Source organism: Cervus elaphus, chromosome 30, assembly GCF_910594005.1.
Source record: "Cervus elaphus chromosome 30, mCerEla1.1, whole genome shotgun sequence".
NCBI lineage: Eukaryota > Metazoa > Chordata > Mammalia > Artiodactyla > Cervidae > Cervus > Cervus elaphus.
Window position 1 is genome coordinate 76,990,186 of NC_057844.1, and position 20,483 is coordinate 77,010,668.

A 20,483-nucleotide genomic window follows, 5' to 3' on the forward strand; every position below is an offset into this window, starting at 1 on the left:
TAGGGCCATCTGGGAAGCCCATGTCTACAATTCTACTCTGTCTTAGTTGATACCGGCAGTCAACTGGAAAACTTTGATTTTATACAATATGCTTTCTAGTCTATTTACTCAGACTATACCTTGACTATAAAAACTATAGAATAAGGTTACACTAAATGTTTTGACACTATATTTATTATAAGCTGACTTTTAGTGCTGTCGGGGACAAGAGAATTTATTGAATAAACATTAAAAATCACAGTTTTGGTAAGTGGACTCAAAGTAGGGAGCTAAATAAAATAAGAGCTGGGTGAGCTCTAAGCCATCAAATATACTAGAATCTTAAATTGAATGTTGGTTGAGTTTTGTTGTAGGGCTTGGACAGTTCTGAAGAGTTATTAGTGACTTTCAAGTTATAAAGCTTTTGAAGTTATCTCTGTCTACGTATGGACTTCCCTGGTGGCTCAGATGGTAAAGAATCTTCCCCACGATGCGGGAGACCCGGGTTCAATCCCTGGGTCAGGAAGATCCCCTGGAGAAGGCAATGGCAACCCACTCCAGTATTCCTGCCTAGAGAATTCCATGGACAGAGGAGCCTGGCAGGCTAACTGCACAAAGAACTAGACACAACCTAACGACTTTCACTCACTCTCTCTATGCATGAATTCTCCTGGAATTTGAGATCAACTACCCTTGCTGTTAATAGAAGCAAAACATTAAAAATGTTAATTTTTTTTGTAAAATGATTATGCCTTATTGCTTGTGACTTAGAAGGAAATAAAGTTGAAACTGGTGGTTTCAAATAATTCCGACTCTCTTTTATGTTGGTAAGAAAGACCAAGCAGTTCTTTTCCTTTTATTTCAAAATGAACCCACATTATTTATTTTGCTTTTACTATTTCTAAAATATGCCTGTTGCCAAGAATTCCATTTAAATGAATAAAAAGGGGGGGGGTCCTGTTCATTGGTCAAATTTTAGACTACTATGGAAAAGTCTTGCTGAATCTAGACTAATGTAATTGGCTTTAAATGTCAAAATGAGCTTGAATGTAATTAGAAGCAAAGCAGAAATCAAAATGTTATGCTTATTCCAGCAGCAAATTACTCTAAGTAGAGTCTACACTTAAATATAATTTCAAGAGTGAAAGGAAAGATGGGAGAAACTCATTTGCAAAAACGAGAGCATCTTTTTCTAGTTACGAAAGTGGATGTAGGTATGCCTGATCATCACTTCTCTTACAAATGGCCATGCTTGGGTGAACTTCTATGTATAACAATGTAACTGACCATGTGGACAAAACCATGGATTTGAACAGCAAGTACACATTTTTTTCAGGGCAAGATTTAAAAACATGAGAAGAGACACTGAACCATGACTAGCATTTATATGGTGCTTAGCAGCCCCAAGGTCGTTCATTGTCCATTATTTAGAGTGATTTTAACAATAATCTTGTGTTACTCACTGTACATTTTACAGATGAGGAACTGAAGTATGCAGGCCTTAAATGATTGACTCAGGCTTGCAGGTAGCAAGCCGTGTTGCTGGGTCTCTAGGCTGGAATCTGTGGATTTCAAATTCCTTCTGTGCTTTTGGATATTACAGGTAACAAGACATCTTTAAGATCTAGTCATTGCTGATCTCCTTTCCTTATCTAAATTGCTAAAACAAACAATATGCTAGGCTAAATCATATTTAAAATTATTACTCTTTTATCAAGTACAGTAGTGAGTACGTACCTGAAACTCTATATTATGCTCAGCTGGTTAATGAAAATTAGACATCTCCAGTATTTTTTCTTTTTTGCTAAAATAAGCTTCACTCATTACCATTTTTCCCAAATGAAAAGGACACAACCTTTTCAACTTTGTAAGGATCTAAAATTACAAACTGTCTTTTAATAATAAAAATATTTCAATAATTTCAGACTTAAATGTTAAAGTTTCTATACTAGAAACATTCATTTTAAAGAAAAAAGATTGAGATGAACTGAATGAACTTATATTTTCCCCCTAACAATCTTTTTTTCAGAGTATGATATTTTTAGTTGAAAGGTATTTATTTCCCAGAGATTATGTTAAAATAATTTGGAAATGCAACCATCTAGCTGACAGAACAAACAGCTGTGAAAATGAGACCTGGAGATTTATGCAAATGGGAGACTTCTGAATTAATTTCCTTCATAGAACACACTGTCAAGTTTCTTGGAGTATTTATGCCCTATTTCTTAATTAGTGATTTTGCTAATGTCAGTCATATTAAATTTTCATAATGTGAATGATGCATTTCAATGGCAAATATGTGCTATAAAATTGCAGATGAAAGTTGATGTTTTACTTTGAGTGCAATTATTAAGAAAACTTCTGTAACCATGATACCACCAAGTTTACACAAGAAATTTCTCAGTGTTTCCCTACTATCCATTTGTATACCTATGATCAAGAAGAAGGGTTTTCTATTTGGCTTCAAATAGAAAGCAGCATCAATCAGAAAGTGCTTATATTTTTGCTTACTGAAAAATCCTACATCTTATAAATGGAGTTTGTTTATTTTTTGCTCTGTTTGAATGGGCTTTGATTTCTTGTTTGTCTTCATTCCAAGTTCACAAATAGAAAGCTTTACTGCAAATTATATTGTCTGCTCTTTTCTATTGCAAACATAAATTTCAAAGTCTTGCTTCTATCTTTTTTTTCTTTTCTTTTTATTTGGCCATTCCACGTAGTATGTGGGATCTTAGTTCCCTGAGCAGGGATCAAACCCACGCCCCCTACGTTGGAAGTGCAGAGTCTTAACCACTGGACAACCAGAGAAATTCCTTTGCTTCTGTTTTGATAGTGCTTATTTAATACTCTAATGCCTTGAAAATAAAGTTGATAGTTGTTTACCAATAAATATTTAATTGTAAAAAAATTAGTTGTAATGGCTCGACTCCAATAAAGCTGATTTTATAAGTCATAAACTAAAATTTGTCTTATTATATAACTGAGTCATACAATTTGCATATCCCTTATATCTATATCCATATTTTCCTTCAGTTACAATTTACCAGCTAATGTTCGTGTCATGTAAAAAAATGAGATGATTTTCTTTTACTAATGCATAATTATAAATTAAGCTTTTATATCTGCATACCTACCTGCCTCCATTGTTTTAAACCATGAAACCATTCATTGTACAAAATTTGAAAATACCAAAAGGCATGAAGAATAAAATAAGTTACTTTCAATTCAAATAAAAGGTTGTATATATTTTTTAAAATTTGTTGTCAAACTTGAAAATTGTACCAGTTTTTTCCCCCTAGGTATATACATATACTGGCAATAAAACTGAATCCGGCTGTAAATAGAGTGTTGTGTTAGGCTTCTTTACTTAATTTTTAGTTATCATCATTATGGTCATGCATGACTAACCTTATTAATTATTCTGTAAAAACTGACCTTTGATAACTATAATATGCCATTATTTCCAAAGTCTACTTAGACATTCTATTACGATTTGATTTTAAATTTGCTTTAAAATTTTCACGATGGTGAATAATGCTACAAAGGGCTTTTTTTTTTTTTTTTACTCTATCTTATCATGTTTCCTGGACATCAACCTTTTAACACCGATGCATAGAGAAGATGTTGGGAAGGCTGGACAGAGTCCTCAGCAGAAGTAGGCAGTTGTACCCAAGAGGTGGGGAGTGGAGCAAGAACGAATCTACACATCAGTCACGGAATGGCCCCGTGTTTAGTCCCAGATGCAGAATAGTGAATGGGAAGCTATTACTATTTCAGATTCTGGCAGTAATCTTCTCTGTAATAGAATTTTTTACTTTTTGCATTTCTGTTGAAAGTTACAAAGGACTAACTAAAAGGAACAGTCTAAACCAGAATGGGAACTGGTTTTCAGACTTTCAGTTTAAAATACAGAAAACTAAAAAAAATAAAACAAAATAAAATACAGAAAACTGAATACTTAGTGTCCAGCTAATGCCCCCATCTTTTGCCGAGGGACCCTTTTATGTTGGGAGGAGAAGGGGACAACAGAAGATGAGATGGTTGGATGACATCACCAAGTCAATGGACATGAGTTTGAGCAAACTCCAGGAGATACTGAAGGACTGGGGAGTCTGGTGGGCAGCAATCCATGGGGTCGCAAAGAGTTGGACACGACTTAGTGACTGAACAACAACAAATGTGACTACTGCTAGGAATTTAGTGTTTCATGCTAAGAACTTGGATTTCCATGCCACTTAAGAACACTAACTGCTACTGCTTGCTGATTCCCCTTTTCACTGTCAGTACGATGTTAACTGGTCTGATACTGTTATATCCTTAGACCTTCTCAACAGTCCTCTAAAATGCTTACTGGTGTTCTTTTCTCATTGATGGGGAACTGTACATTAGAGAATAGTTGAAATGTCTGACTATAGATTGTATATTTTGTAGGCAAGACTCCACAAAGTATTAAAATATAGTTAGCTTTTCATTTGTAAAAACATATGCCCACAGAATCATCTTAACTGGAGGAGACACAGAATGGTCCTCATTTATGACCCTCACTGATTTTTGAAGATGGTACAATGGGAATAGGCTGATTATTAAAATAATATTAATGGAACATGGCAACTATTAGAAGGGAAAACTGCAAATAAGACAATTGGTAGAAAACTACCAAAATACAATGAGGAGCAAAAAAAAAAAAAATGTTCTCCTCCAGTGAGAATGCTTCTGGGATCACAGTAGGAATTGAGGATGCTTTATCCAAGGAATGTAATAATTCCTTGTATTGCAGCTCAGCGGTCAGTGATACCAACACACAGCCCAAGGAAAAGGCCATTTCTGTGTGATTCATCCTTTATTAAAGTCGTCCTCCAAGAGGAAGAACACAGGATATTATTTTATCACTATGCCATTGATGAATCACCAAAAAATAAACTCAAATAGAAGCCAAAGAAGCTCAGATGGTACAGCAGAACGGAAATAGAGCTAATTTTTCAGCTTTTTTGAGGGACGTGGTTACATTAAACCATATATTGCATTACTTTACAAGCTAAACCAAATCGCTAGTCTCTATTGCAGGGCCATGTCCAGACATGGATGACAATTTGGCTTAAAGCCTCAGATGGGACTGACTTTATGAGATAGTAGAAGATTTGACACAATAATGACGACGCAGATAAAAAAAAAAAAATTTTACCTCCCTTACTGCCCTGAAGATGCCAGAAATTCCTCAAGTGATTGTAAATTTTTGTTTTTGGTCAATAAAAGTGAGTTTTGTTCAATGAAAAACCTCCTCAGAGAAACATTTCTTCCAGTGTAAACTCCCTCAAAATAGCTCTTCCACCATTCTCCAGGAAAAATAAAGAAAGAGTAAACATCTTCAGTGGTTCCCCTGTGTCACCATCTGGACCTCGGAAGACACCCAGCGGTCTGTCTCCAGTCCAACCCTGTAGTTCCTTTCACCCATCCCTCCGCGCCCTGTGACTCTCCATGCCTTGGATTGACTCACACTGCTTTCCTTACATGGAATACTTTCATCTAACGCCATCACCCAAATCCTTTAGGGGAATCATATTTACCCCTGATGACAACTCTTCACAAAGCTTTGCAGTCTTCCTTCCCTGGGAGCAATCTCTCCCTTTCTTATTAAAACAAAATGATATTTGGAAGCACAAGCCCATAATAAGGTTCCCAGGATTTTTAAATACACTCCAGGATATCTCTGATATTACTTTACAGCCGACTCCATCTGCTTGGGCATGTTTCACCTTCTGGCTTGAGTTTTTTCCTGTGTGTCTACTATGGGGGTGAGTTGAGTTCCTTCACGTATCTCGACTCTGCTGTAAGTGAAAGTTAGTACCTTTGGGCATGTGTGGGCAAGGCATAGCTCCATCCCATGGAGGATGCTGTCTGAATTATAAACCACAACAAAAGAGGCACATGATCTCTTTAGTCTTCATTGTGGATGGGTGGATGCCTGCAATATTTGTGGGAAACTTTTGGTATGCAGCAGATGAAAGTGAAAGTATTAGTCACTCAGTCGTGTCCGACCTTTGCGACCCCCATGGACTGCAGCCTGCCAGGCTCCTCTGTCCATGGAATTCTCCAGAAAAGTATACTGGAGTGGGTTGCTATTTCCTACTCCAGGGGATCTTCCTGATCCAGGGATCGAACCCAGGTCTCCTGCACTGTGGGTAGATTCTTTACCATCTGGGCCATCAGGGAAGCTGACGCAACAGATGAGAGAAGTATAAATATGAGGATATAAGAATCAAAGTGGACATAATCTCTGTAATGCAAACAAATGCAAAGAGATGTATAAATAGGAGGATATAAGAATCAGATGGAGGGAATATCTGTAATGCAAACAAATGCACAGACACGTGAGGCTGCTGCAGATGGGCAAGACAGACCTGAGGATGCCTGGTCTCAGGCTGTGCTTATAGAAAAAAGTTAAAGCTGTCTGTCTAAAGACAGTCCAAAAAGTGGCTTTCTTTTTTTTTTTTTGGTCTCAAAAATTTATTACTGAAATTCAGTCTCTGATCACACATGTGAAAAAGTGATTTAAAAACCACAGGGAATTCTAGATTCACACTACAAACATCCTATAAAAGGCTTAGTTAAGACCCCAGGGGGACTTCCCTGGCGGTCCAGTGGCTGAGACTCCACATTCTCAATGCAGGGGCACTGGGTTCAACCCCCGGTTGGGGAACTAGATTCCACATAATGCAACTAAAGATCTTGCTGTCTGCAACTAACCCCCGGCACAATCTAATTAATTAATTAATTTGAAAAAAAGCCTCCAGGAATACAATGGAAATCCCAGGACCAAAAACTAACAGGTTGCTGGAGTCTAGAAAAGGCAACTTCCCTATGGGATTTATAAGCTCTGCTAGGCTTTGGTTTTTAACATTGTGTCAGGCACAGGGGGCAAAGCCACAGACTCTTGAAAGATGAAGACTGCTGAGCCTAATATTTAATTGGCTTCACTGGAAGTTGACCAGAAGAAAATTCAATGGCAAAAGGAGGTAAAAAGGGAGCGTGTGTGACCTTGACCTGGGCAAGGAATTGTATGACGACATAGCTGGCACTGCAAAACCATGGCGAATGGACAGACCAGTCAATAAATGATTCTGTGACGATGGGTTAGACAAACAGAAATGAGATCGTTCCCTATCTCACAGAAGCCACACAAATCAATTTAGATTAAAGGAAGAGCTAAATGTTTAAATGTCCTAAATATTCATTGGAAGGACTGATGCTGAAGCTAAAGCTCCAATACTTTGGCCACCTGATGCAAAAAACGGACTCACTGGAGAAGACCCTGATGCTGGGAAAGAATGAGGGCAGCAGGAGAAGGGGACAACAGAGGATGAGATGGCTGGATGGCATCACCGACTCAACGGACATGAGTTTAAGCAAGCTCCAGGAGCTGGTGATGGACAGGGAAGCCTGGTGTGATACAGTTCATGGGGTTGCAAAGAGTCAGACATGACTGAACCACTGAACTGACTGAACCGTTTAAAGCAAAACAAAGCCTGACAAGACCAACTGCTGCTGAACCGTGAAGTTGAGAACATTCTCAGATATTGCTGATGCCAGATAAATTGGTGAAAGTACTCTGGAATGCAAGTTTGTCGCTATTAAAGTGGACAATACCTTTGTTCTCAGACCCAGAAATTCTGTTCTTAGCTACTGCTGCGGCTGCTTAGTCACTTCAGTTGTGTCCGATTCTGTGCAACCCCATGGACTGCAGCCTGCCGGGCTCCTCTGTCCATGCGGATTCTCTAGGCACGAGTACTAGAGTGGGTTGCCATGCCCTCCTCCAGGGGAATCTTCCCGACCCAGGGATCGACTCAGGTCTCCTGAATTGCAGGCAGATTCTTTACCGCTGAGCCACCAGGGAAGCCCCGTTCTTAGCTACACACCCTTAAAATATTTTAACACGTGCGGAATTCACGTGGGTATGAGCTAACATGCAACGTGCAGAGCAGCAGCACTATTTGGAGTCGCAACATATCAGAAACAAACATCTCAAACCTGCAAGCATTAGCTTTCTATTTCTCTGTAACAAATGACCACAAATTTAGTGGCTCACTCAACACTCACTGATTATCTCACAGTTTCCGTAGGTCAGAGGTGTGGTGCTGAGTAATGTAATGTGTGTGTGTGCTCAGTCGCATCCGAATCTTTGTGGCCCCATGGACTGTAGCCCACCAGGTGCCTCTGTCCACGGATGCTCCAGGCAAGAATACTGAAGCAGGTTGCCATTTCCTGCTCCAGGGAATCTTCCTGATCCTGGGATTGAACCTGCGTCTCCTGCATTGGCAGGTAGGTTCTTTACTACTAATGACACCTGGGAAGCCCCTCGAGACTCTAGTTGTGGAACATGGGCTTAGTTGCTCTGCAGCATGTGGGATCTTAGTTCCCTTACCAGGGACTGAACCCACATCCCCTGCGTTGCAAGGCAGATGCTCAACCACTGAACCACCAGGGAAGTCCCAAGAAGTGTGGGTGGGATTTAATTGGGTTCTCTGCTCAGAGTCTCAGAGGCTGAAATCAGGGTGTAAGTTGGGCTAGGGTCTCATCTGGAACTTGGGGTCTTCTGTCCTCGCTCAGGTTGTTATCAGAATTCCTTTCCAGTGGATGCAGGCTTGAGGGTCCTGCTTTCTTGCTCAGAGCCTCTAGAAGCCACCCTCGGGTTCCAGCCACATGGCCCTTCACAACACAGCAGTTTACTTCTCCAAAGCCAGCTGGAGACCCTTTCCTGCTGTGAATCACCCTCTTCAGGAAGGACCCAGCCCCTGGGATGAGGTCAGGCCCACCCAAGATAACCTCCTTGTTGACTGACTTCAGTTCAGTCCCTAATAACTTATTCACATGAGTGAAGGCCTATCATATTTACAAGCCCTGCCCAAACCCAATGGGAAGAGATTATGGAGAGAGTCAGATCTCTTGGTGGACCATTTTAGAATTCACCTGCCACATAGAATGGGAAAATTAATTGTGCACAGCCTCTATGAATAGTATACTATATATATGTGTGTGTGTACACATGTGTCTACACATACATGTATGTTTTTGTTGTTACTGTTCAGTCACTAAGCCATCCGACTGTTGTCTGACTCTTTGTGACCCCATGGATTGCAGCACGCTAGTCCTCCTCTGTCCTTCACTATCTCCCGGAGTTTGCTCAATTTCAGGTCCATTGAGTCAGTGATGCTATCTAAACATTTCATCCTCTGCTGTCCCCTTCTCTTTTTGCCTTCCATCTTTCCCAGCATCATATGATGCAATGTAGAGTTGCATATTATACCCCAAAAGAAATACATAAAATACAGCTACATCATGTACTCACTCACATTGGTAAATCTCACAGAGTGTTGAGCCAAAACAGCAATTAGCCGGAGAAACAGTCCAGTATGAGGACACACAAGGTGAATTTAAATTACACAAAAAGACAAGTGAGTCTCAGTTGATGCCTATACATGCGTTAAAAGTGTACAAGGATGTAGCGATGCTAAGAAAAAACATCAAGTTCAGAAAAGTGGTTCACTATGGGAAAGGGAGGAGAGAGATGAGGGGATGGTGCTCCAAGACGTCAGATCTATTGCTAACCTACTTTTTTAAAAATAAGATGATTTACTTATTTATTTTTGTGGTCGCTCCATGAAGCATGTGGGATCTTAGTTCCCCAACCAGGGATCGAACACACACCCCCTGGACTGGAAGCTTGGAGGTCTTACCCACTGGACCATCAGGGAACTCCCATTAATCTGCTTTTTAAACTGCATATGGCCACAGAAGAATACATCTTATTATGCTCTATATACCTTTGCATGCCTCTTATAGATCATGAAAAAAATGAAAAAAAAATACATGGAAGACTGTAAAATAATAGAAACAAAAATTAATAAAGATTTCAGCAATATCAGTTGAACTAATTATCCCTTTGAAGATAAACCCCGAATGTATGAAAAATGTAGTCAAATCCTACGTCTTGCAAATGTTGAAAAAAAATGAAGGGACAAATTTTTTCTTCAAATTTCTCAATTCTTTCAATGCAACTAAATCCTTTCAATGCAACTAACAGCATGATTAGCCATTCTGGTGGTGAGAGGAAACAGGAAAATTAATTTGTAATTAAGTGTTTAATAGCATTTACTTCTTATATTGTATAACTCCTTTGGACATGATTTTATAAGTGAAAATTCAATAGAGCAAGTAATTAGCATTTAGAGAATGCGAATTAAGAAAACTTATATCAAATAAACAATATTAAAATTCAAGTTCCCTGGGGAGAATGGATACACACACACACACACACACACACACACACACATATATATATATATATATATATGGCTGAGTCCCTTTGCTGTTCATCTGAAACTATCACAACACTGTTAATCGGCTATACTCCAATACAAAATAAAAAGTTAAAAAAAAGAAAGCTGAATGATTATTTTCATTCAAATATAATTTGCAATTGAATTAAATTTGGGGTCTGACTTGGCAAAAAAAAATTCAATTACCTGTGTTATGGAGGGTAGTGTATTATTATTTATGAATAAAAACTAGGCCTACTTACTATTATTTTAGCAGGAAATTAAAAGGAATAAAGATATCGATCTGGTTAAAGATCTACAGTGGATGTTTATTCCAAGTATTTGTTATTATTATTATTTTGATTTTTTGTTCATCATGGATTTTCTTTGCATCGATTTTGACTTTTACTTATTTTTTGGCCACGCCCTGTGGCATGCGAGATCTTAGCTCCCCAACCAGGGATCGAAGCCACGCTTCCTACAGTGGAAGTGTGGAGTCTCAGCCACTGGGCTGCCAGTGAAATCCCCATTGCAAGTATTTTAGCAACATACTAAAATTGCTTTGTATACTAAGTGGAAACCATAGTCACTCCACTGCTGCTCTGCAAATAGGCTCATCAGTACCATCTCTCTAGATTCCACATAAACGTATTCATATACAATAATTTTGTTTTTCTCTTTTTGACTTATTTCACTTTGTATAGTAGGCTCTCGGCTGGCACAGGGCGGGAAGGGGAGGGTGGGCTGAATGAAGAGTAGGTGGACACATATACATTACCGTGTGTAAAACAGATAGCCAGTGGGAATTCGCTGTATGCCCCAGGGAGCTCAAGGGAGGGCTCTGTGATGACCTAGGGGCTGGGATGGGGAGGCAGGTGGCAGGGAGGCTCAGGAGGGGGGGCGCACATGTGTATCTATGGTTGATTCATGATGCTGTATGGCAGAAACACAATATTGTAAAGCAATTATCTTCCAATTAAAAATAAATAAAATTAAAAAAAAAAACTGTAGTGAAACTGTGCACAGAAGCTTTGGTCAGGCAACCAGGAGAAAACGCCAATTGTTTTTGTCCCTGCTACAGAAAGCTGGGTGGCAACCTGCCTAGAGCAAGCTGTCTCCTGACCTGTATGGGTTGTTCCTTCATGAAAAGCTAATCTAATTGTTCTTATAATACAACCTATTAGTCCCAACAAAGGAGGAACGGCGGGATACTGCCTCACAGCAGGGCTTAATCGCATTATTTCTACTTAGCAAAGTGTCTGCTTGGTCCAAATTAGAAGAGAAAGTTATTGGCTTGAGATGACAAAGTTGCTTTATTAAATTGCATCATTCTCTCTTTTCTCACTGGAAACATTTAGGCTCCTCTCCATATCCAGGGTTTCTGCTGAGGCTCCACTGGCTGTTTCCCCTCTCTCTGCTTTCCAATGCTACACAACCCAAGACACAGTGGTTTTTATTTTTTACCGCTTCTCCATTTATTTGGCTGTGCGGGGTCTAAGCTGCAGCATGTGGGATCTTTAGCTGTGGCAATGTGCAGTTCTTAGTGGGGGCATATGGCATTTAGTTCCCTGACCAGGGATCAAACCCTGGCCCCCTACTTGGGGAGCATAGAGTCTTAGCCACTGGACCACCAGGGAAGTCCCAAAACAGTGCTAGTAAGTGCTCTGGGAGGTGTCAGGAGGGGAGATCACAGTGCTGCCAACTTAAAGATACTTGTAATATAAGTAGAGGAGAAGATACTTTGCATGCGTGTTGACAGCATGCGACAGAAGGAACTGGAAAAAGAGGGAAAGCAAGAGTCCAGTATGTGCCAGGCCCTATGCTGGCTTCCTGGCACGTCCCATTTGAGCATCTTGGAAAGAAGCTGGGGCCCAGCTGCTGCTGGGAGAGAAAATAGACACCAGACCCCATCCTTCCCTGCTTCTATCTACATCCCCTATTTGCACAAGACATACAAGAGATTTGGAGGCAGAGATGAGAGAGAGAAATCCTGTTCAGGTTTTGGGGCTGAGCATTGCCATAGTTTCTGTGGCTGTCCCCCCCAGTATCCATTTCTTCCCCCATGATGAATCCAAGACAATCACCCTGACTCCAGCCATCGTGCAGTGATTTCTTCAGCAGTGACCACGTGACCCAATCCTGCTGATGAGAGATGAGGGCCTGTCTATAGTGGGGGCATGGGGGGAGAAGGGACTGGAAAAGGTGACCTTGCTTTTAAGGAGGAGACCTGGGCAGAGACGATGTCCTCCTTCTTCGAGATTTTATCATGAAGCCCAGAAATGGTGCATCCATTTTGTTCACACAAAGACATCACACAGATAAGGAAACTATATTGGTTTGCTAGGGTTGCTGGTACCTAAAACCAGGTGGTTTCAAACAATGGGAATTTATTCTCATAGTTCTGAAGGCTAGCAGTCAGAAATCAAGCTGTTGGCAGGACCATGCAGCCTCTGAAGCCTCCCTCGGAAGGGTTTCCCTTGCCTCTTCTGCTTTGGGCTCTTGCTGGCAATCCTGGGGGCTCCCTGGCTTGCAGACGCCCTGCCAGTCACACGGCCACCTTCGCCGCATGCTGCTTCACATCGTCTTCTCTCCGTGTATGTCTGTGTGGGTGTCAGACGCTCCCCTTTGTATAGAATATCGGCTGTACTGGATCAGAGTTCACCCTAAGGACCTTGTTTTAACCTGATGACCTCTATTTCCAGACAAGGCCACATTTTTGGGGTCCTGGGGGTTAGGACTTCAGCATGTCTTTAGGGGCACGTAATTCAACCCACAACAACAACTGAGAGAATTTCCATGGAAGATTCAGAGTCCCGGCTTCCTAAAATCTACCTAATCTCTTGAATTTTGTGAGATGAATTTCCTAATTGTTTAAGTCAGTTGGAGTCAGTTTTTTCCTACTGGCAGCCAAAGCATTCCGACAGAATTATGCAGACATTGCTGATGGGAGAAGGGTGAGGGGTATGATGGAGGCTAAGTGGGGGGGGTCCCAGAGCTGTGGACAACAGTGAAGACGGAATCTGACCTGCTGAGCTGATAAGGTGTGGGAGGATCAGAGAGGTTTGCTTTGGTCCAGCATCATTCTTCATTCAAACCAGCTACCCTGTGGCAACGGTTGTGCTGAACATGGAGGATTTAAATGAACAAGACGGACACCGTCAGGATGGACTTCCCTGGTGGTCCAGTGGTTAAAACTCTGAGTTTCCACCGCAGGGACTGTGGGTTCGATTTCTGGTTGGGGAACTAAGATTTCACATGCCTCACAACATTAAAAAAAAAAATTAAAAAAGAAAAGAAAAAAAATGAAAAGAGAAAAGAAGAAAATTTAAAAAGAAGAAAAAAATTAAAAAAGAAAAGAAAAGAAAAAAAAAAAAAAGACACCATCTCTGCCTTTGAAAGGGATGCTGGAGGAAATCCTGAAATCTGGGTCCAAAGAGGTAAGTGGGGCCAGAGATGAAAAGATACTGAAAACCCTATTAAAATGTTTGTTATCTTGAGGGAAAGGAGGATCTTGAAGCATTTTAAATGGGAGAATGGCATGAGACAATTCATACCTAAGAAGGTGTAAATTTGCAGTTTTAATGCAAATGGAGAATGGGCTGCGGGGGTTAGGCAAGCAGACCCATGGGGAACTGGTGGAATAATGCTAATCCCTTCAGCATCCTTTCAGTTCAGGAAGCACTGGGTTTTCCACGTGGGCGGAGCTGCATCAGAGGGTCAAGGCGCTGGGCGGTCACTTAGTTTGCCCAGGTTGCTGTTGTCTCACTGTCCCTCTGTCCCTCCAGGGCTCTCTTCCTGGGATTTGGACAGGAAACCATCTTTTGTGTCCATGTCAGCTCCTCTTAGAGGCATCTCATGGTAGGTTGCTGGAGCCCAAGATACAATCAGGTCCAATCAAATCAGGGTTTGGTTTTACATCTAGTCTTGTTTCTCTGGAGAGATTATACCTGCCCTGGTTGACTGCGTCAAGGTCAACTTCCAGCAAACAGCCCAATAATGATTTTCCAGGCACAAATGCTGGGCTTCCCTGGTAGCTTGGTCGGTAAAGTAATAGTCTGCAATGCAGAAGACTGGGGTTTGATCCCTGGATGGGGAAGGTCCCCTGGAGAAGGAAATGGCAACCCAACTCTCCATTCTTGCCTGGAGAGTTCCATGGACAGAGGAACCTGGTGGGCTACAGTCCATTGTGTCGCCAAGAGTTGGACACGATTGAAGTGACCTAGCACACACCTCAACACCCAACTATTGAGTACTGACACGTCTCATGAGCAGGAAAGGAAGCAAGACCACAGAAATCAAGCATAGCTGTCTTGTGTTTGTAACCATCTTTCCTGATCACTTCCTATCAGGCAAGTGTCACCAGTGATGGTGCTTTGACTTGGAATGATAATGACTGCTTTTTGCAACTGTAATACTTTCAGCATTTCTTGTAGAATTTGATTATGTTTCGGGGATTTAACTCTTAACTGCATCCCTACGCAAGGAGAAAGCCAGTCCCTTCCTGTGTCAACTCTGTCAGCTGCTGGATAACTGATTAGGGGGCTCCCTAGTCACTGGCTGCTTTCATTAAGATGGTCACAGTAATCAGGCAGAGAAGCACAATTGAGTAATTGGAGATCTGAAAATGCAATGTTCCTTGATTACTATTATAGCTAGAGAAACAGAGCAAATCCCAAGGGATCTAAAGCAGCTTTGTCTTTAATATTGAGTAGCCTCTGTATTATGCCAATTTCAAATACATTTTATAGGATGTCACTTTTTTTCCTAATGCTTTCTAAGCCCAGGGTTGGATTGTTTATATATTATTCAACACACACAATACTATGTGGAAAATACCATTTTTGCCTGTATTTTAAGATTTTTTTTGATGTGGAACATTTTTAAAGTTATTGAATTTGGTACAATACTGCTTCTGTTTTATTTTTTGACCATGTGGCATGTGGTATCTTAGCCTCCTGACCAAGGATCCAACCTACACCCTCTACATTGGAAGACAAAGTCTTAGCCACTGGACTACCAGGGAAGTCCCATTTTTGCCTATATTCTAGATGTAAAAAAAAAGTTTAAAGTATAATTTGTTTGGTGTCTTATGGGAACCCATTCCAGTATTCTTCCCTGGAAAATCCCATGGACATAAGAGCCTACTGGGCTATAGTGCATGGGGTCACAAAGAGTCGGATACGACAGAGTGAGCACAAGTAAAAAGTAATGGAGTGGGACGTACAGACTCTCATCCACGATGATTCTGTATGCAGGCCCACAGCTCTTATTTTCAATTTCAACACTCAAAACATTTTGAAAATACCCAAAGGTGCTTTGTTGTGTTTTGTTGGTAGCTCATTTAGTGGCAAAAGTCTGACCTGATCTATGACTTATTTATTGTATCATTTATCCTTCTTTGTCTGAAGGTTGATGTTCTGCTATAGAAATATTAACTCATTGGTTACAGGAGGCTGATTCAGACAACTCTGGAGTGAGATATCACCCTTAAAATATCTGGAATATTCTGCACTCCAAAAAGAGGTTTGGGGTAAAGGATATAAAATCAGTTGTGTGAAATGAGAGGAAAGGGTGAAAAGTGAAGATAAATTATGAAATTAAGATAGGTCTGTGCAATAAATAAATACAGGCTGTTCCCACTTAGTACCCCGTCGCCCAGAACAAAGGCTGATCCTTAGTGAGGCCTGAGGGATGGATGGTGAAGACAGACAACAAAGATGGCGGTCTGCTCTTTGTATTTACCCAATAAGGGGGCAGCGAGGGGGCAGCCTAGGACAAGCTGGCCTTGATGACGACACCATCATCTTTGCTTGCATCCTTCTGTCCCCGGAGGAAGAGCAGGCCTTCCTGTAGGGGAGTCTGGTTCCAGGCCAACCCTAAGCTGCCTGACCACGGGCAATGACCAGGCTTTGCCTGGAAGGTCCCTGGGGGAGGGAAGCTGCCCTTCCCCTCGGTCTCGGGCACAGCCCTGCACCGCAGTCTCCGGCGGGAGTTTCAGGGAGCGAGACAGGCCCCCAGGCTGCCCGCTCAGGTCCCTGGCTTCCTGGCCCACACGTCTCTACTTGGAGTCTTCTCATGGCGCTCAGCACTGTTCTCCACCTTGACTCCGCACGTTTTCACTCCCAGCCCTTCCTCTAGGCGCACCCCCCCCTCCTCCCCGGCCTGTAAGTGGGCAGGAGCTTTGTTCAGGACTCCCAGGCAGTGCCCAGCCCCCGCCCCTCCACACCAGGGCCGACCCCCCAGCCCCTCAGCCTGCCCTGCCGGGGGCAGAAGGGAACCCGGGCAGCCACGCCCGCTCCTGCCTGCTGCCTGCACCGGGGCGATCAGTGAACCAAGGCTCGCCATGGCTTTGGGCTTGGCTCACTGTCCTACAAGACCGCCTCAGCTCCACACGTGCCTGAGGGCAATCCCGGCGCCAGGCCCTGCAGCCACCTCTGGAAACCTCCTGCCGTCCTCCTCCTGACCCCATGCATCTTTGTGGCCCACTCCTTGCACTCTCTTAGCAACGTTTAATCACAATCATGCTTTCATCCACTTAAAAGTTCCCTGGCTTTATGTCCTCCCCTTGCCGTCGACTGTTCTTTCTCCTTTAAGTTCTGGAACAAGACACGGCTCACTTCAGACCTTCGGCACAAGACCTGGAAGGAACACTGTTCTCTGCACTTCATCTGACTTCATCCAGCTGTTCTTCACCAACCTCCTGTTCCAGAGAGCCTTTCTGGATTTTTCCACCCCTGGTTGTGCACCTTCCCTCTGGGTTCCCAGTGTCTGCCTTTATCAAAGCCTGTCATGCTTGATATTTGCTTAGTGATTACCTGCATCTCAGCTGGAATTCCTGAAGACTGGGAACTGAATTGCATTTATATCTCAGGATCGCCAAGACTGCCTGGTTCTTGATAGACACTCAATAGATGCTTGGCAATGAGTAACACATTTAGCACAAGATTAAAAAAAAAAATTACAATAACCCAGAGTTTATTAGTCTATCTGTTAAGATTAAAAAAAAAAAACAAAAAAACTCAGGCTATGTTAGTCTATCTATTATGTTACCCATAACTTTACCCTTAAAGCTTTTTTTTTTTTTGGATGTATTATTTGTTGTTCTTACCCCAAGATAATTCTTCTCATACAACAGACCTTACTATTTCAGTTTATGGTGATAAACCTTGTCTTGGTCATTATATTTTTTTCATATTTCTAAATCCTTATAGAGTTAAATTTCAGGGTCCTTCTGATTAGGGACTGATTAGTTTTTTTATTGATTGATTGGTTTTTAACTTGCTTTTTAACCTAAGTGAATCTTAATGAGAATACAGAGCTATGAACTAGATGATCTTTTAAAGACACTTCAAATCTGAAGAGTTTATGAAATTTATATATTGGAAATAAAAATTCTCTTCTAGATTATGCCTGACATAAAAATACACATGAACTGCAAAACAAATTTAAAATGTTACCTCTCACAAACACACAAAAGCACATTCCAAGCATTTTAAAATTAATAATTTAAAAGTTCTGCTATATTTTCATTTATAGGTACTAAGAACCCCATCTTCTACCTTTAATGGTTTCTGCATCTCATTCTATTAGATTGTTTCCAGAATTTTAGAATTGACACATAATCTGACAATGCTGAAAATGTGCTCGGACACCTGTATTCTGTAGAAGAGACCACTGTGAATATTAAAATTGAATTACTCCAAGTTATAAAAAAGTTAGTATTTTTTAAGCCACTGCTAAAGTGAAATGACTTTGACATTAAGCATTACTACTAAAATAAGAAATAACTGAATTACACTGACTGCATTTCTTGTTCTTACCCTTGGAAATGTTGTGAATCTATCCAACTCTTCGACAAAGCAGAACATCTGCAGACTAATTGCCGACATAACAATCAAGAGGCTGGCAGTGAACACAACCAAACTCCCAAGCTTTTTTCCAGGACCAAAGATCTTGTATACAAAGTCTTCTAATGCAGGTGAAATTTTAATAAGCCGAACTACCCGAAGAACCTGTTGTGGGAGAGAAAAACATACACACTAGACCGTTTACAATGAATCTTAAATAAGTTCAGACTAAAATCTCATTTTTTATAGCACTCTATAAAATTGCATTTTCCATCTGAGTATTTAGTGATGAAACACTTTAAGAGCTAAGATATTAGCCTAGTTCAGTGCCTGTTGTACAACAAGAACTCAACAAATCCCAAAGGAATGAAGGCAGGAAAAGGGTGACAACTCACTGTTTTAACATATGCTGTGATAATTCAAAGTGGCATTAATTAACACTATTGTTGAAATAAAGCTGACAATTTTTCCTAATGTTCAAATATCAAAGAAAACATTAGTTCAATATTAGCTATATTCATTGTTATAAAAAAAAAAAACACCCCTTCCTAGGGATTATGGTACATTCATAAAGCAATTTTAAAAATCCTTCCATCAGGGAGTCTTTATTCACGGCTAGACTGTTACCCTAAGACCCATTCTATCCTTCCTTTAATTAATAGAACTTTCTGAATTTTAGCCCAGCAATTAGCTGCCCAGGGTTATATGCTGCATTTTCCAGCCCCACTTCCAAGTGTGGCTGGTGGACTAGGTTCAGACCTATGGAGTGTGAAAGGAAGTAATTTTTACACCTTGTTTTTTTCTTCAATATTTCAAGTGTTTTTATTCTGAGCAGTTGGTACAAAATATAACGACATGTGTCTTATTCCATATGGGTCACTCCGTACAAGCTCTCGACCTCTGATCTGGTCTACTTTTATGGATTTAACGGACCCTTACATTCACTTTACTGTCCTATGTACTTCCTTCTTGCTCACACTGGCAATTGAGTTTTGGCACATGCATTTTTAGACTTCTTTGCGGAACTTCAGATTCAGACATGCCGGGACGTAGATTGAGTCCATGGTCAGGCAAGGTGGATTAAATGGGAACAAAACAGGAAACATGAAATGAAATAAATTTGGCCTGGACACTTGTTATACCTTCCTCTAGCTGGCCGATGAGAACAACTGGAGTTGCCCCTTTGGATCAGAAATAGAAGCCTCCTATAGAAGGTGACAGCTTCAATCCAACCGGATAGGCTGGCTTTCTGGATGACCTCAGGGAACAGGGGGCTTCCCTGGGGGCTCAGATGGTAAAGAATTCACCTGCAATGCAGGAGACTTGGTTTCGATCCCCGGGTCAGAAAGATCCCCTCAGAGAAGGAAATGGCAGCCCACTCCATTATTCTTGCCTGGAGAATTCCATGGACAGAGGAATCGGGGGTAGGGGGTGGTTCAGTCCATGGGGTCACAAAGAGAAGGACACAACTGAATGACTTTCACTCACTCACCAACTGGAGAGAAACATACATCAATCTTACCCAAGCCCTGTATTTTTAGAACTTCGTTATTTTTTTAGAACTTTTTAGAACCTTGTGCTTAGCTGGTTATCTAAATACACACATGTTTACATGTTTTGAATATATATGCAAAAACTCACACACATAAGTAATTTTCTCATTCACTTAAAAAATACTATTATGTGCCAAACACTGTGTTGGACAAATAAGACTCAATGGCTATTCCTGTTACAGCCTGAGTGTTAATATAATACAAAAGCACAGCTCTTAAGGGTTTATCTATAAGATTAAAAGCATAAAGTAGAATATAATTAAAAGTTGAAGTATAAAGTACAGAAAAGTAACATTTTTCAATAAGTCTAAGATGCCATTTTTTTTTCAATGTACTGATACGAAATTGAAAATGCTGCCAATTAAAGTATAACACATTCCTGATCATAAGGCAGATCCCAGTTTGAAAGTGTTAGTCATTCAGTCATGTCCGACTCTTTGAGACCCCATGGACTGTAGCAGCCTGACAGGCTCTTCTGTCCATGGAATTCTCCAGGCAAGAATACTGGATTGGGTTGCCATTTCCTTCTCCAGGTGATCTTCCCTACCTGGAGATTGAACCGGGGTCTCCTGTGTTACAGGCAGAATCTTTACCATCTCAGGCACCAGGGAAGCCAGATCCCAGTTTCAGTTCAGTTCAGTTCAGTCGCTCAGTCGTGTCCGACTCTTTGCGACCCCATGAATTGCAGCACGCCAGGCCTCCCTTTCCATCACCAACTCCCAGAGTTTACTCAAACTCATGTCCATTGAGTCGGTGATGCCATCCAGCCATCTCATCTTCTGTCATCCCCT

The 20,483-nt window shown here is 41.2% G+C and overlaps 1 protein-coding gene across 4 annotated transcripts in view; it reads right to left on the reverse strand.

Moving 5' to 3' along the window:
• NALCN (sodium leak channel, non-selective) overlaps positions 1–20,483 on the reverse strand; it is a 296,965-nt gene that overhangs the window by 138,653 nt on the left and 137,829 nt on the right. For all 4 annotated transcript variants that reach the window (XM_043892088.1, XM_043892089.1, XM_043892087.1 and 1 more), the window contains one exon: positions 18,113–18,304. In XM_043892088.1, coding sequence (XP_043748023.1) covers positions 18,113–18,304 — 192 coding nt within the window. The remainder of the gene's footprint in view (positions 1–18,112; positions 18,305–20,483) is intronic.